Source organism: Mandrillus leucophaeus, unplaced genomic scaffold (genome assembly GCF_000951045.1).
Source record: "Mandrillus leucophaeus isolate KB7577 unplaced genomic scaffold, Mleu.le_1.0 Scaffold388, whole genome shotgun sequence".
Taxonomy (NCBI): Eukaryota; Metazoa; Chordata; class Mammalia; order Primates; family Cercopithecidae; genus Mandrillus; species Mandrillus leucophaeus.
Window position 1 is genome coordinate 1,035,467 of NW_012104120.1, and position 12,928 is coordinate 1,048,394.

The 12,928-nt window shown below is 49.9% G+C and overlaps 1 protein-coding gene across 1 annotated transcript; it reads right to left on the bottom strand.

Annotated features, from left to right (window-relative positions):
- Positions 1-274: 274 nt before the first annotated feature.
- GDF2 (growth differentiation factor 2) lies at positions 275-4,065 on the bottom strand. The gene is made up of 2 exons (XM_011990911.1): positions 3,541-4,065; positions 275-1,703 (listed from the first exon to the last, which is right to left on the bottom strand). The coding sequence occupies exons 1-2, from the start codon at positions 3,884-3,886 to the stop codon at positions 760-762; spliced, it is 1,290 nt and encodes a 429-aa protein (XP_011846301.1). The 5' UTR covers positions 3,887-4,065; the 3' UTR covers positions 275-759.
- Between the last annotated feature and the right edge of the window lie 8,863 nt (positions 4,066-12,928).

Sequence of the window (12,928 nt, forward strand, 5' to 3'; positions counted from 1 at the left end):
AGCATTTGGCCGCTGAGTGAGCACTGGCAACAGTGGCCAGACCACGCCCTGTATGTGACAAGTAGCCCAGTCACACTTGTGACTGATGGGCCTCAGCTGGGCCCGGCCTCAGCACTCCTGGGCTCCCAATGTCTCACTGCTCTTTAGCTGGAGAAGACCTGCTTAACTGCAGCGGGGCACTTGGAAAGATCCTGGGCTTTGGTGTCCCACAACTCTGGGTTGGAATCATGCCACTGACCAATGCTACTTGATCTGCCTGTGTTTCTGTCTCTCTGTCTCTAAATTGGAAGCCATGCCCCTCTAACTGGATTGTAGGAAATAACATGCAGTGATGGGTGTGGTGCGCAGCCTGCTCCTTCCCTCTACTCCCCAAGGGCTTTGGAATAAGCCAGCCTCCTCCACCTTTCTAATCTCCATCAATCTCTGCAGTCACCTGCCCACCTGTGCTCCTCTGGCTCACTGCTGTTGTTTTCTGTTGACTCTGGATTACTTTTCCCTTGTCTCCTTTTCATCACCTCCTTGCACCCCAACAACTCTCCCAGGCTTTCCCGTTGTGCTCAAATCCCCATTTCCTTAGCCTTCCCTGGCAGTTGAGCTCAGTGGTGTATGCTTTGGTTGGGGGGTGGGGAGGGAGAGCAGGCTCCCTTTCCTCCTCCAGGCTGGCATGCAGATAGAATCAGTCCTTGTTGTGCCCAGGGGGATGCAGGACCTCTCATGTGGAGCCCCTTTGGCCTGCCTCCCCAGCCCCGCAGGCAGGTACTACCTGCACCCACACTCTGCCACGCTCATGCCCTCGTAGTGGTACTTGAGGGTGGGCACTCCCATGTCATCCTTGTAGAGGATGGAGATGGGGCTCAGTTTGGTGGGCACACAGCAGGCTTTGCCCACCTTTGTGGGGAACTTGAGATGCACCAGGGTCTGCACGATAGCGTGTTTCGTCGGCGTCACATCGTCAGCCAAGGGGAAGAAGCAGCCTCCCTTACACTCGTAGGCTTCGTACTCCTTGGGCGCAATGATCCAGCTGTTCCAGCCAATGTCCTCGAAGTTTACCCTCAGGGAGGTCTTCTGACAGTGGCTGCCAGCCCCGGTGCTCCTTTTCCGCCTGGCTAAAGTCGACCCCACAGCCACGTGGCCATCTGCGTTCTCCTCGTGGCTGCTCTCACCTGCCTCTGTGGAGCCCTCCTTGGACAGCTTCTTCAGCACGCTCTCTTGCTCATGGCTGATCATCTCCCTCAGCTCCAACCTGGTCTCCTTGGTCCCACTGCTGTGGTCATTGGAGAAGACGACAAAGAAGGGCAGGTTTCTGGAACCTGGGGGGACACTGATGTCCAGCTTGTCACAACCCTTCCTGTGGCTCTGCACAGTCACTTCCAGCTTATTTTTGCTCTTGGTGGAGTCAGACCGGACCCAGCGCTTCACAGCGCTGGACACTTCCAAGGTCTCCCAGCCCTCATCCCGAATGTCCTGGGACACCAGGAAGGTCTTGGTCTCCGCAGCACTATCCCAGGCATCTGTTCCATCCAGAACATCGTAAATGACCATGCTTCCTTTCAGGTCGTGAGAGTGGTCCATGTGATTTTGACAGGAGACATAGAGTCGGAGCTCAGCTCTGGTGATCTGCTCGTGCCTGGGAATGGAGATGTTGAAGAGCAAGATGTGCTTCTGGAAGGGGAAGTTCTCCGTGGCAGTTATGGAGATGGCATCTGAAATGCAAACACACCTGGTGGGCATCTGCCGAAGGGTCTGTTTCCATGACACTGAAGCTGAGTCTCAGGGTTTAGACAGAAGAGCATCTGGGATAACAGTTTTGGTCTGTATTATCTCTATTTGGTTTCACCCAAGCCCTTAAGGTATAAGAGTATTTTCAAAGGTACACTTAAGATCTTCCAAAGAAAAGCAAAGGCAGGAGATGCCTCTAATTGGGATTGACAGTTCCTACTGTTTATTGAGCATCTACTGTGTGCCAGGCATTACACTGGGAGCTTTGCAGTGTAAATTTCACCTTAATCCTCGCACTCACCCTGGAAGGATCTAATTATTATTCCACATTTGCAGATGTGGAGACTGGGATTCAAGGCAGTTAATTGCCAAAATGCACGCAGCTAGTTAAGTATCCTGGGACTTACTAGCACACAGCTAGTGAGTACATAAAGAAAACAGCAAAACTCACTGTCAGATCCTGAGTGAAGATCCTGAGTACATGAATTTAAAGGCAAGATCCTGGGTGGGGACAGTGAAATCCCAATATTAAGACAATATCAAAAATCTCAGCCTCTAAACAGTATATGCATCATTTGAAATTGTAATTTCTGAACAAAGCGTAAGTGATTAATTGGTTTTAGTGTTTCAGGAAAAAAATCTATTAGCTTCAATTGCTTTGTCATGTCAAGCAAAAATGGGGCTTGCCTTTTAGCCACATAGTTAACTCAATATCCCATTTATCCTGGGCTGACACTTTGTCATTAGCACACTCCTGCTATACCACGGCTGGTTCACAGACAGGGAAAAGAGGTTGCATTTTCTGGGCACTTGCTATGCGCCCACATGTGTGGAGACCCGGTGCTATAGGGAAACCTAGCTGGCAGGTTTTGAAGTGCCAGTCCTGCCTCTGCAGACTGGTTAGCTCTGGCCTGGATGTGGTATGGAGCCAGGCCCCTAAGCCATTTGCAAGTCTCAGACCCAGGAGGGGAGAGGCTCTGTGCTCCTGGACATTCAGAGGGAGACGGCAGCAGCAGGAAAAGCCGGCTGTGCAGACGGACAGGCCTGGGTCAGAATCCAGCGGCTTAACACTTCCTAGGTGACATGGGTGGGAACCCTTGGTGGCTGCAAGTTTTGACTGAACAGTTTCACTGTTCAGAAACTTATTTCCCCCTGCATCATGTGAGCTTGACTGAGTTAGGACATAGGTCCTAGGTCCGTGTTTGTTATCTTCTAGTCCTTCTAAATCAGATACATTTCTATTTAAAAACAATTAGGTTCTCTTTCAACACTTCTCTGCCAAAGAATTTCATCTGCTTTTTAAAACCCTTTCACAAGAAAGGAATAACTGTGCTTTCAAAGTTTAAAAATATACCAGTTAGTTGGAGGTGAAATAGGTTGTCTGTTCTGTTTTGAAGTAGGAAGGGGACAGGAAGGGAAGGGGAAAAGGAAGAGAAGTGAATCAGAGGGGAGAGACGGAAAGAAGAGGAGAGTAAACAGAAGGGGTGGAAAAAAGGGAGCTGGCATCCCTGTGCACCTGCTGTGTGAAATGTGGCACACAGCCTGGGGAAGGTGAATCCTTCAGAGCAGAAGCGCCGAGTAGAACTCTCAGTGACCATGGAAATGTTCTGCAGTCTGCACTGCCTGATAGGGAAGCCATTAGCCACACATTTGAAAGGAAGCTGGTGAGGCTAAAGAACTAAGTTTTAATTTTATTTCATTGTAACTAATTTAAATGGAAGCTTGAAGAGCCTCCTATGACCAGCGGCCTCCACCCTGGTGAAAGCAGCTGTGGACCTGTGAGTCCTACCCCAGCGCGTCTGGTGCAAGCGGAGACCCTACCTTCCATGCTGAAGCTCCGCACGATGTTGGACGCTGGCGTAGTCGACTTATCAGACGTGTACCTGTTGTACAGATCGATCATGTACTGCGGTGGCTCCACCCTGGTTTTGTCCTGCGAAGGGACCCCGCTCAGGTTAAGGTTGCGCAAGAAATCCACCTTCATGTTCTCCAGAAACATCTTCAGGTTGAAAGTGTGCTCTGGCAGCTCACCTCCAGGCACCCCCAGTGGGTTGTGGGCGTTTCCCCCAGCAGACCCTCGCCCCCAGCTCTGCAGTGGCTTCCCCTGCAGGGAGCCGGCCAGCAGGGACAGCAGGGGCAGGGCCACCCATAGTGCCCCAGGACACATCTTGGGCCCACGCAATCACCCAGAGAGGAGACTGCAGGCGGCCGTACTGTGTTAGCGGGCACAGGGAGGAGCCGGGAAGGAGCGGGCCGGCATCTCCCTGCTGTTTGCTCTGAAGGAACCGTCCTGGCCAGCGCCCACTTTCGCCCGCTGCCGGGCTGGATTGTCCTCCACTTGTGCTTATCTGGTCCTCGATGCCGCGCTCCGACGTCTTATCTGAGGGAGCCTTCCGTTAATGAAGGCTCTATAAACATCTGACAAACACACAGGGCATGTGGGAAGGACACGGCCTACTGTAAGGAATCTGTGCTTCTCCAGGGGGTTATTGCCCCCTAATTAGGATCCTTTCTCATTTCCTTGCCAGGGCTCTTCAGAAGAATCTCCAGGCAGGGTGACATATGCTCCATCTCCTGGGCCACAGTAGTGAAGAATCCAGGAAACAAGACCAAGAAGTCCTCCAAATATAGAAAGGACAGCGCAAGAGCACAGTGAACTGTGGGGGCTGGGGAGATGGGGAGAGTGTGGGGACCACATCAAGGCTCAGAAGAGGCCTGCTCCTTGCAGAGTCGGAACCTGCGAGCAAGGCTCCCTGCTCTGTTGGTGGGATGCATCGCTGAGCATTAGAGATCACGAGTGAATATGGCTCTCGTGCAATTTAGTGTGGTGATAAGTCAGACTGGACAGAGGCTGGGATCTCAGCTCCCTCACCGATTCCCTGCCTGGAACAAGTCACCGCGCTCTTGGAGCCTCCCATTCAGAAGATAGTTGTAGGGATTAAGAGGATGCTGTGCCCCAGGCTGGCTTGGTGGCAGCATTCTGGATGCCCCTTCTCCAGCCCACACCTGATTGAGCTGGAGCCCCGGGTTCCCCCAGCCTGCTCTGTCAGAGCTCCACAACACACTGCAGCCTGCAGGGAGCTCCCCACATTCCTGCATACCAGCTCTGTCACTGGCCTGTTGTGGGGTGGTCTTAGCTCACATTGACTTGGCAGCCACCTGGCCCACACTCATCAGCAGGGAGAACCACGCAATCTGGTAGACAGGGGAGTAGGTGAGTTGTTCTGAGACTGGTACATGCCAAGAAGATGATCCCCTGGCCTTTGGAGGCTGACAAGCTGTGGCCCAGGAAAGGGCCCTAGGGACTGTGTTAAGAGCAGTGTGTCCACACTTAGACTCTGTCCATTTCCATCATGTGTGCCTTTGAGTACAGCAAAGAAGGAGCATGGTTAGAAATACTCCAGAGTATGCTGTGCCTGGTGGTTTACTCTGGGTAAGATGCTCCATGCTGGTGAGGCTGTCGGGGAGAGGTTGCAGAGAGCTGAGCAGGTTTAGTGGGGTGCAGGAGGGGCCACAGCATGCTGTGGTCAGATTGCAGAGGAGGATGGGTGAAATCAGGAGCCCCTGAATGGCTGGGCCTGGACAGAACTTGCTATCTCTGTCCTTTGATGACATGGGCCAGGGGAAGACGGGAAGCGTGCTGCTTCAGAAATGCTGCTTGGGAAGAGGACTGGAAGTGCGCTGGGCTTTGATCCAGCTCAGCGCAAGAATTCCATGGGGCAGAGAAAAGATGAATAAATGGGTGCCATGCCCAAGAAATGGAGCTGCAAATGCAGAGTGGGGTGTGGTCCGGGAGGAGTGAGGACAGGGCAGATGCCTGCATCGTGGTCTGACCAGGAGCTTTTCACACATGAGAGGCTGAGCAGAGGGATAGCCTAGGGGCCTGGATGTGCTCTAGTAGGAGCAAGGCGCTGCTACCTGATGTTATTTTTCAAATGTGACATTTTTTCCCAGTTATAACAGTAGTCTATAGTACAGAAAGCTTGGGAAATGGAAAATATTGTTAAAGAGAAAATAAATAACCTACAGTTTAATCATCCAGTGATGCTCATGGTTAGCATTTTGAGACACATCCGCTCCACAATCCTATATCTGAAACCCTTGTGGCCAAGAGTGTGTTGCGACTTCGATAGTTTCAGATTTGGGGGATTTTGTATTGTGTATATGCAATAACATTCCCAAAGGGGTCAGAGACGACACCTTATAATGACACACATGAATATTTCTGCAGTGAAACAAATAAAGACACAAATGTCCATTCAGGTCAAGTTTTCCCAGAAAAGGAATTAAAAGAAACTTTAGGTTCTTAGATGGTTTTTTATTTGGGGGTCTCAGATGAAGGACTATGGACCTGACTATATCCAGGGTCATCACAGCTGCCTGTGGGTGCTGGTCACACAGACTCTGACATGGATGGCTTTCCCTGGAGCTGTGCAATGCAACATGCCGGTGTATATCTGAAATGATTTGCCTCACAAACTCAAGGGATCAATATGTTCACATCTCTTTTATTGTTTTAAATGGATTGCTTGAGGTTTCCTGATCCATATTATCAGGAAGTCTGGTCTTCTCCTTTCCTGAATAGTCCAAGTGCCCCATGTGTCAATTAAGTCCAAAGGAGATGGTGTGGGAAGGTGTTAGTCCAGCTTCTTCACGCTGGGAAGCGGGAGGGAGAGAGGGGTCCCACCTGCTGTTGCTTCTCAACAACACTGGCTTTGCTGTTGGGCACTGGTCCTACATGTCTAAATGGCTTCTTGTTCTTAGCTGCTGGGACGCCCTCTAGCCCAGGTCTGTGGGGTGTGCCCCATGAGGCATCAAGGTAACAGTGTTCTTAGACATATGCTGGGCTTACCCACCTCCGGCATGCATGCCTCTGTGGCCAGTGGCTGGGTGGAGAGAAGAGGCCAGCTATGGTCACACACCAATTCTAACCTGCCCTTTCTCAAATTTCTAGGCTCTTACGGGTGGCCTAGGTCACCAGAGGGACTCCCACTTTCATCAGGTGGTGATTTCAGGGACTTGGTTACCTTTTCATACAAATGGGCCTTGGTCCATCTGAGAAAATCCCCCTAACTCTGAGTCTTAGGGAACAAGTCTCAAACTTGTTCTGATTTTCCCAGGAGGAAACAGATCCTGGGTGTTCCCTCCTGAAGAAGGACCCCTCCCTCTGCTATCACCAGCTTTGCATTGTTGGGGTCTCAGGAAGGAGCTGCCTCACTTGAACCACAGAAGGTCTTATTTATCTCTCATTTGCCCCCTCCTCCTTCAAATTGTGTACTTTCTAATTCTTCACCGACTTCCCAGGGAGGTCTATCCACATGATTATTCAAAGACTAAAGATCTGAATTATGGTAGTCTTATGTGTCTATACCTAAATAAAGCAAAGGCTGGCATAAAATTTAAGAAAATGTACACTAACGTATCTTCAATCTCTGCCTTAGGTTTACTTTTGAAGCCACTTGAGGTATACAAGGTTTGATATGTACGGGCTTGCTTCTCTTTGAAAAAAATTTTTTTAATTAAAAAAATTTTAAATGTTGTCATTTGGATTCCTTTTGTCACAGGCTGCAGAAAAGCAGAATCCAAACAGGCCTAAGCAAAGTGGATTGCACCTGACTAATGAAAACTTCTGGGTTGGCAACGGTTTGGCTTTAGCATGGCTTGAGCTACAGGACAGGCAAAGTTCTAGCCATGCTTTCTCCTCTCTCAGTCCTGCCTTCCACTGTGTTGGCTTCATGCTCCATCTCTCTGTGTCTTGGCGAAGTGGCCAGTCACTGCAGCCGGCCTGTATCCCTTTCACATAAGGGACTGGGTGGGGTCAAAGAGGAGCAAAAGCCTCTTTTCTGGGAAGTCCTAGGGAGTCTCATGGTGTCTCTCTGACCCTGATTGGATAATCTACAAACACTCCAGCCAATCACCGTGGCTGGGGGAATGCAATGTCCTGAATGTCCTGATTGGCTTAGGACCCTGGGATGGGAGTGGCGCAGACAGCACAAGGAGAGAGTCAGGTTGGCATGAACCCCAGAAGGGTCTAGATCTGGGCACTAGGAGGAGGTACTGGGGAAGGACTGTATAAATACCTTCCCACGTCATGAAAAACTTTTCATGAACTTCATTTTTTTTTTTTTTTTTTTTTTTTGAGATGAGATCTCACTCTGTCACCCAGGCTGGAGTGCAGTGGCGTGATCATGGCTCACTGTAGCCTCGATCTCTCTGGTCCCAGGTGATCCTTCCACCTCAGCCTCCTGAGTAGCTGGGACCACAGGCATGAGCCACCACGCCAGCCTAATTTTTATATTTTTTGTAGAGATGGGGTTCCGTCACGTTGCTCAGTTTGGTCTCAAACTCCTGGACTCAAGTGATCTGCCAGCATCCACTATACAAAGTGCTGGGATTACAGGCGTGAGCCACTGTGTCCAGCCCATGAACTTCATTTTTAATGACTAAACATTTTCCAATTGTATGGACATATCTTAATTTATTCAAATATTTTCCGATGGTAGGACAATCAAGACTACTAAGATAATGTTGCAAGACACATTATCTTACATTGTTATAGTGTATATTTTGTATTATTTTATAGGACAGGTCATTGGAAGTGGAATATCTAGGTCAAGGAACACGTAACATTTGCAAAGCTCTTGGTAAGCATTGCTAAGCGGCTTTCCAGAAATGCTTTTTAAATATTCACTCTCAGCTGAGCCTAAGAACTCATCTTACCACACTGTTACCAATACTTCTTTCTAATCCTTGGCAAATTAATGAACAGCAGCAACAAAAATGCTAGTTTGCATTGCTCCGTAGGCTGGACTATATTTTCCCCTACTTTTTCAGGAGACAAACCACAGGATCTGGGCTTCAGCCTCCAAGGAGTTATAGCAGTGGCCAGGTCTCACCGGTGCTGGTCCAGGGCCATACTCAAGAATCACATTTGTTACTGTGCTGTGAGTCTAGGGAGAGGGCCAAAGGGCACCACAGATTCCTGGGTGTTCCACAGGAATATGGCCCAGGGTAAGCATGCAATAACTAGTCATTAGTATTGCTCCTGTCAGTATATGATCTTTCTGTGACTGTTTCTCTCTCCCTCACCCCTGGGACAGCTCTGCCCTTCCTTTCCGTGGAGCTGTAGAGTGAGCTGTGCTCTTCCACCAGGACTACTTCATGTCCCTCCTCACTGTCCTCCACCAGGGTCAGTTCTGACTGCCCTTTAGTACCTGCCTAGGAATCCCACAGCACACAACCTCTGTGTTCCAAGAAACAGTTGGATTCATCTAACAACCACTAAAGCGCCCCAGGGCTGCTCCTCTGTGGGCAGCAATTTGACAGCCCAGCGAGTCTGCCTGGCCTTCACAGCCAGCCAAGGCTCCTCCAGGGCAGGCCTCCCATGCCTGTCTCTGCATATGTCTTTGAACACCTCAGCGTGCTCTGTAGTGGGTGCTGGTCAGGTGCCGGTTCTGCTACCTCGGCCCTGTCCTCCTGTCTCTTCTCAATACCCAGACAGTTTCACATGACTGTGCTGTTGTTATTTTTAACCAAAACCTTCACAGGGTCACAAATCTCAGGACTTTTGGATTACAGAAATCATGGCATCACTGCAATTGCTATGGAAGAAGCACAATTCAATGAACAAGAGAAGTAAATTTGACTCATCCGTTTATTTCAAGCATCCTTGAAGCCCATTCCTCCAAAAAGGTGACATTGACTTCAGCGTTCCTTCATGGAGGGAGAAAGGATTCACCTGAGTTTCTGTTATACCATGACTCCAGAGCATCAGGGACCCCTTCCCTCCCAGGAGACATCACTAAAAATCCTGTTCTCAAAGCGTGGCCCTGGAGCCAGCAGTAGCAGTGCCTGGGAACTGGATGGAAATAAAGCCTCAACCTGAATCAGAGACAATGCTAGGGGGCCCAACTATGTCAAGTTCTCCAGGCAACTCTGATAGGCATTTTGCACAGTGGTTTTGACAAAAGAGGGAACTCATAAGACCCTTCCAAGAGAAAACACATGAATACATTGCCTAGCATGGTATTTGGCACATAGTAAATGCAACGTAATTGGATAAACATGTATCTTCTACATCCAACCCACCTATCCCCAATTCATACAAACAAGCCTGCTGGGAGATGCTGAATGAGTGTGGCTTGGGGTTGGGCTGAGCGTGAGTGAGGCGGACTAGAGGCAGGGTAGATAGAGGATGCATGGACATCACTATCTCAGGGAGCAGAGAGAAGGGGAATGGGAATCCCAGAAGAGCCTGTGAAGGATCTTATGTTTCCAGGTTTTGGTAAAGGGAAATAGTTTTGAACTCTAATGTCGGTGTTTTGGCGCACAAGTCATAGCCAGAGCTGGCCACCTGGCCTGCCTTCCTGGTTTCTCACTGAAACTACCTTTCAGCCCTCCCTGGCATGTGCTGCTGCAGACGCTCTTTGTGATGTTCTTATTCCACCAGCCAAGCCCAGCTCTTTCGTCCTGCTTGGTCTCAAAGTCAGCCTCTCTGTGGAGTCATCTCCATTCCTCCTCCTCTTCCAGAGTTTCCTCCTCTCACCCTCCCCTTCCCACCTCAGACATCCATAAGTTCCTCAGGCACAGTTTTGTCTCCATCCTGGCCACAGAAAAAGCCTGAGTTATAAGCTTCTGCTCTGATGACATTTTATGAAGTCATAGAGAGGCACCTATTGGGACCCCCCAGGCCAAACACCTGGTAGTACCAGGACTCAAGTCTCCCCATTTCTCAAGTATAAAGGTTGTATCGGAAGCCTTCTGAAGTTTTCTCCCAGCCCTCAAGTTTCTAGCTGTCAGTGGTACTGTTTATGTTTGTCACATGAACTAATCTATCAGAGGCCCTGCCCTTCTAGAGGATGTGTAAGTTCAGAGATGGGGCCCAGCTGCAGGCCACCACCCTGCTCCCTCCAGAATGAAACAGGCCCAGTTGAGTGACATCAGCAAACAACGTCTAGACTGTATGATGGGCTCTTATGACAACGTAATGTTGACATTTTTTGTTTTAAGGGAAAAACAAGTTATTTCATAAACACATTTCTTTTTAACCTCACTTTACTGTGTCCCAACCTCAGTGTTGTTGGGACAACCCTAGTAGACTGGGGATCACTGGCCAGGAAGTTCAGGGTCAGTGCCAGTCATATAGGCCTTGAATCAGGCGGCCTCGAGCATCAAACTTAATGTTCTCTGTGGTCTTGGCAAGACATCAGTAGACATGTTACTTATACTTTCTGAGCTTGTTTTTCTGCAGCTCCAATTGGGCAGTAAGTTGCAAGGTTATTGTGAGGCTAAGTAAGATCCTATAACTTCTTCTATACATGGGAGGGGTCACTAATGATACCAGTTTCTCCTACCATAGAGTTGGGACATGTCATGTCTCCACTTGGGACCTGCCCTATTTCACATTCCAAGGTCTTCAGGGCATGCCTAGGAAAGATGGCAACTACTGAGCACCTTCCATCCAGGCACAGCCCTGGAGCCCATGCCTACGGCTGGACCCAGGGGAGTGTCCCAGCCTGCCCTCCCCAACCCCAGCAAGCCAGACATGAGGACTCAGAGGCATTGCAGGTATTTGGAGGGAATCCAGAAGGTCTCCCAGAAACTGCAAGTGCCAGAAAGAGTAAGATAAAACGACTATGGGACAGCCCATGTTTAGCAAAAATAGAAAGGGGGCAGTTGAATGAGAAGAAAATGAGGGATGGAATATTTGGAAGGAAGGGACTTGGAGTTTTATCAAGCCCCAATATTTTACTTATTTTGCTATTAACTTATATTTTGTCATGTTCCAAAAAGAATTAGACATTGCAAACCAAGCACTAAGTGCAGGTCAGTTTGCGCCAGCCCAGCAACCTACAGCAGCTTGAGGGGAACAATTTGGTCCCATGTCCAATTCCTGTGGGAGTAACAGAATAAGGTGGTGAGTGTGGAGGACCATCCCAGCCCTCCCCTGACCTCTGTCAGCCGTCAGGGCCATGTGCCCAGCAGGCGGGGGCCCCCACGGCAGCTGCTCAGGCACGTGTCCCAGAGCCACTTGAAGCACCTCATAGGAGATGCTGAGCAGAAGCTGCAGGACTCCACTCTGGCACCCTCACATCCCCTCACCTATCAGTTCTGGCTAATCATTCTCCAGTTTCAGTGACTTGGCCTCCAGGAGTTGCCACTCTTTGGATGCTACCTAGGCTCCTGGAATCACTGTGGCTGCCTGTGCAGAAGGCCAGGGAACTGGAACTTTACATCTCCCTTCCCAGGGCGGCCGGAAGCCAAGAGGCCCTGAACACCCAGCTGCCTTGCTCAAGGCCACACTGCCCTGAGGAGTAAGTAAGCTCCAAAGCTCCCCACAGGATTGCTCCTAGCCTGCTTTTCTGCTTCACCCCGCCCTTGCCCACGTCTCCTGGGAGCACTTCCCCCATACGTCCCTCGCACAGGAATCCTGGTGTCCAGAGTCCAGCCTAAGGCCCAAGACAGACACCAGGGCTGCTTCTTTCCTTGGACATCCCCTCTTAGAAAACCACTGTGGCTTTGCAGCCTCCTCTAAGACTGGGGCCCGTGTCATCTGTAGGTCCCAACTGATGGGACTGCTATATATACACCTGTCTCAAATTGGACCCAGATTCTCTTTTAGAAATGCTGGTTAAGCAGCTTCAGGCACTCCATCGTAAGGCAATATAAATGAAGGGCATAAGGTAACAATTTGGGGTGGCTATTTGGGAACAGGGCTGCTGGGTGACCCTTCTACACACAAGCTAAGGAGAAGCAGGTGCAGAAGACCACATGGCCCATCCACTTCCTCATGAGTCCTCGGACCTCAGGAGAGACCCCTACTTATATTGAATCTCTTGCTCCATGAATTATCAGCAGTAAAAGATCTCTGACCAGGCAACCATAGATGCTCCTTTAAACATCCCAGGTACCTCCCAATCAATCAATGTCCCTGAGGCTAGGGGACGAGGGGAAACCCCGAGAGGCCACTGTCTCTGTCTGGGGCCATGTCCATTCTCGACATCAGCCTAGGTTGGGTTTGCAGGAACCAGTGGTGGGACAGGCCCCTGGAAGGCATGGGAAAGTCTGGGTTTCAGGAGCCTGGACGGACACCAGAGAGTATGCAGATGGCCTAGGGGACTCCAGCAACCCTAAAAGAGGCTGAGTCCCCAGCAAACACCAGACAGTGTACTTACAGATGGGGAGTCAGTGAGATTTTGAAATGGGTGAC

Bases quoted from the DNA above. Each gene is read 5' to 3' on its own strand.
- GDF2 (XM_011990911.1), bottom strand. From the start codon at position 3,886: ATGTGTCCTGGGGCACTATGGGTGGCCCTGCCCCTGCTGTCCCTGCTG. The intron at 1,704-3,540 runs GTAGGGTCTCCG...TTTGCATTTCAG, and splicing joins GCGGAGCTTCAGCATGGAAG to ATGCCATCTCCATAACTGCC.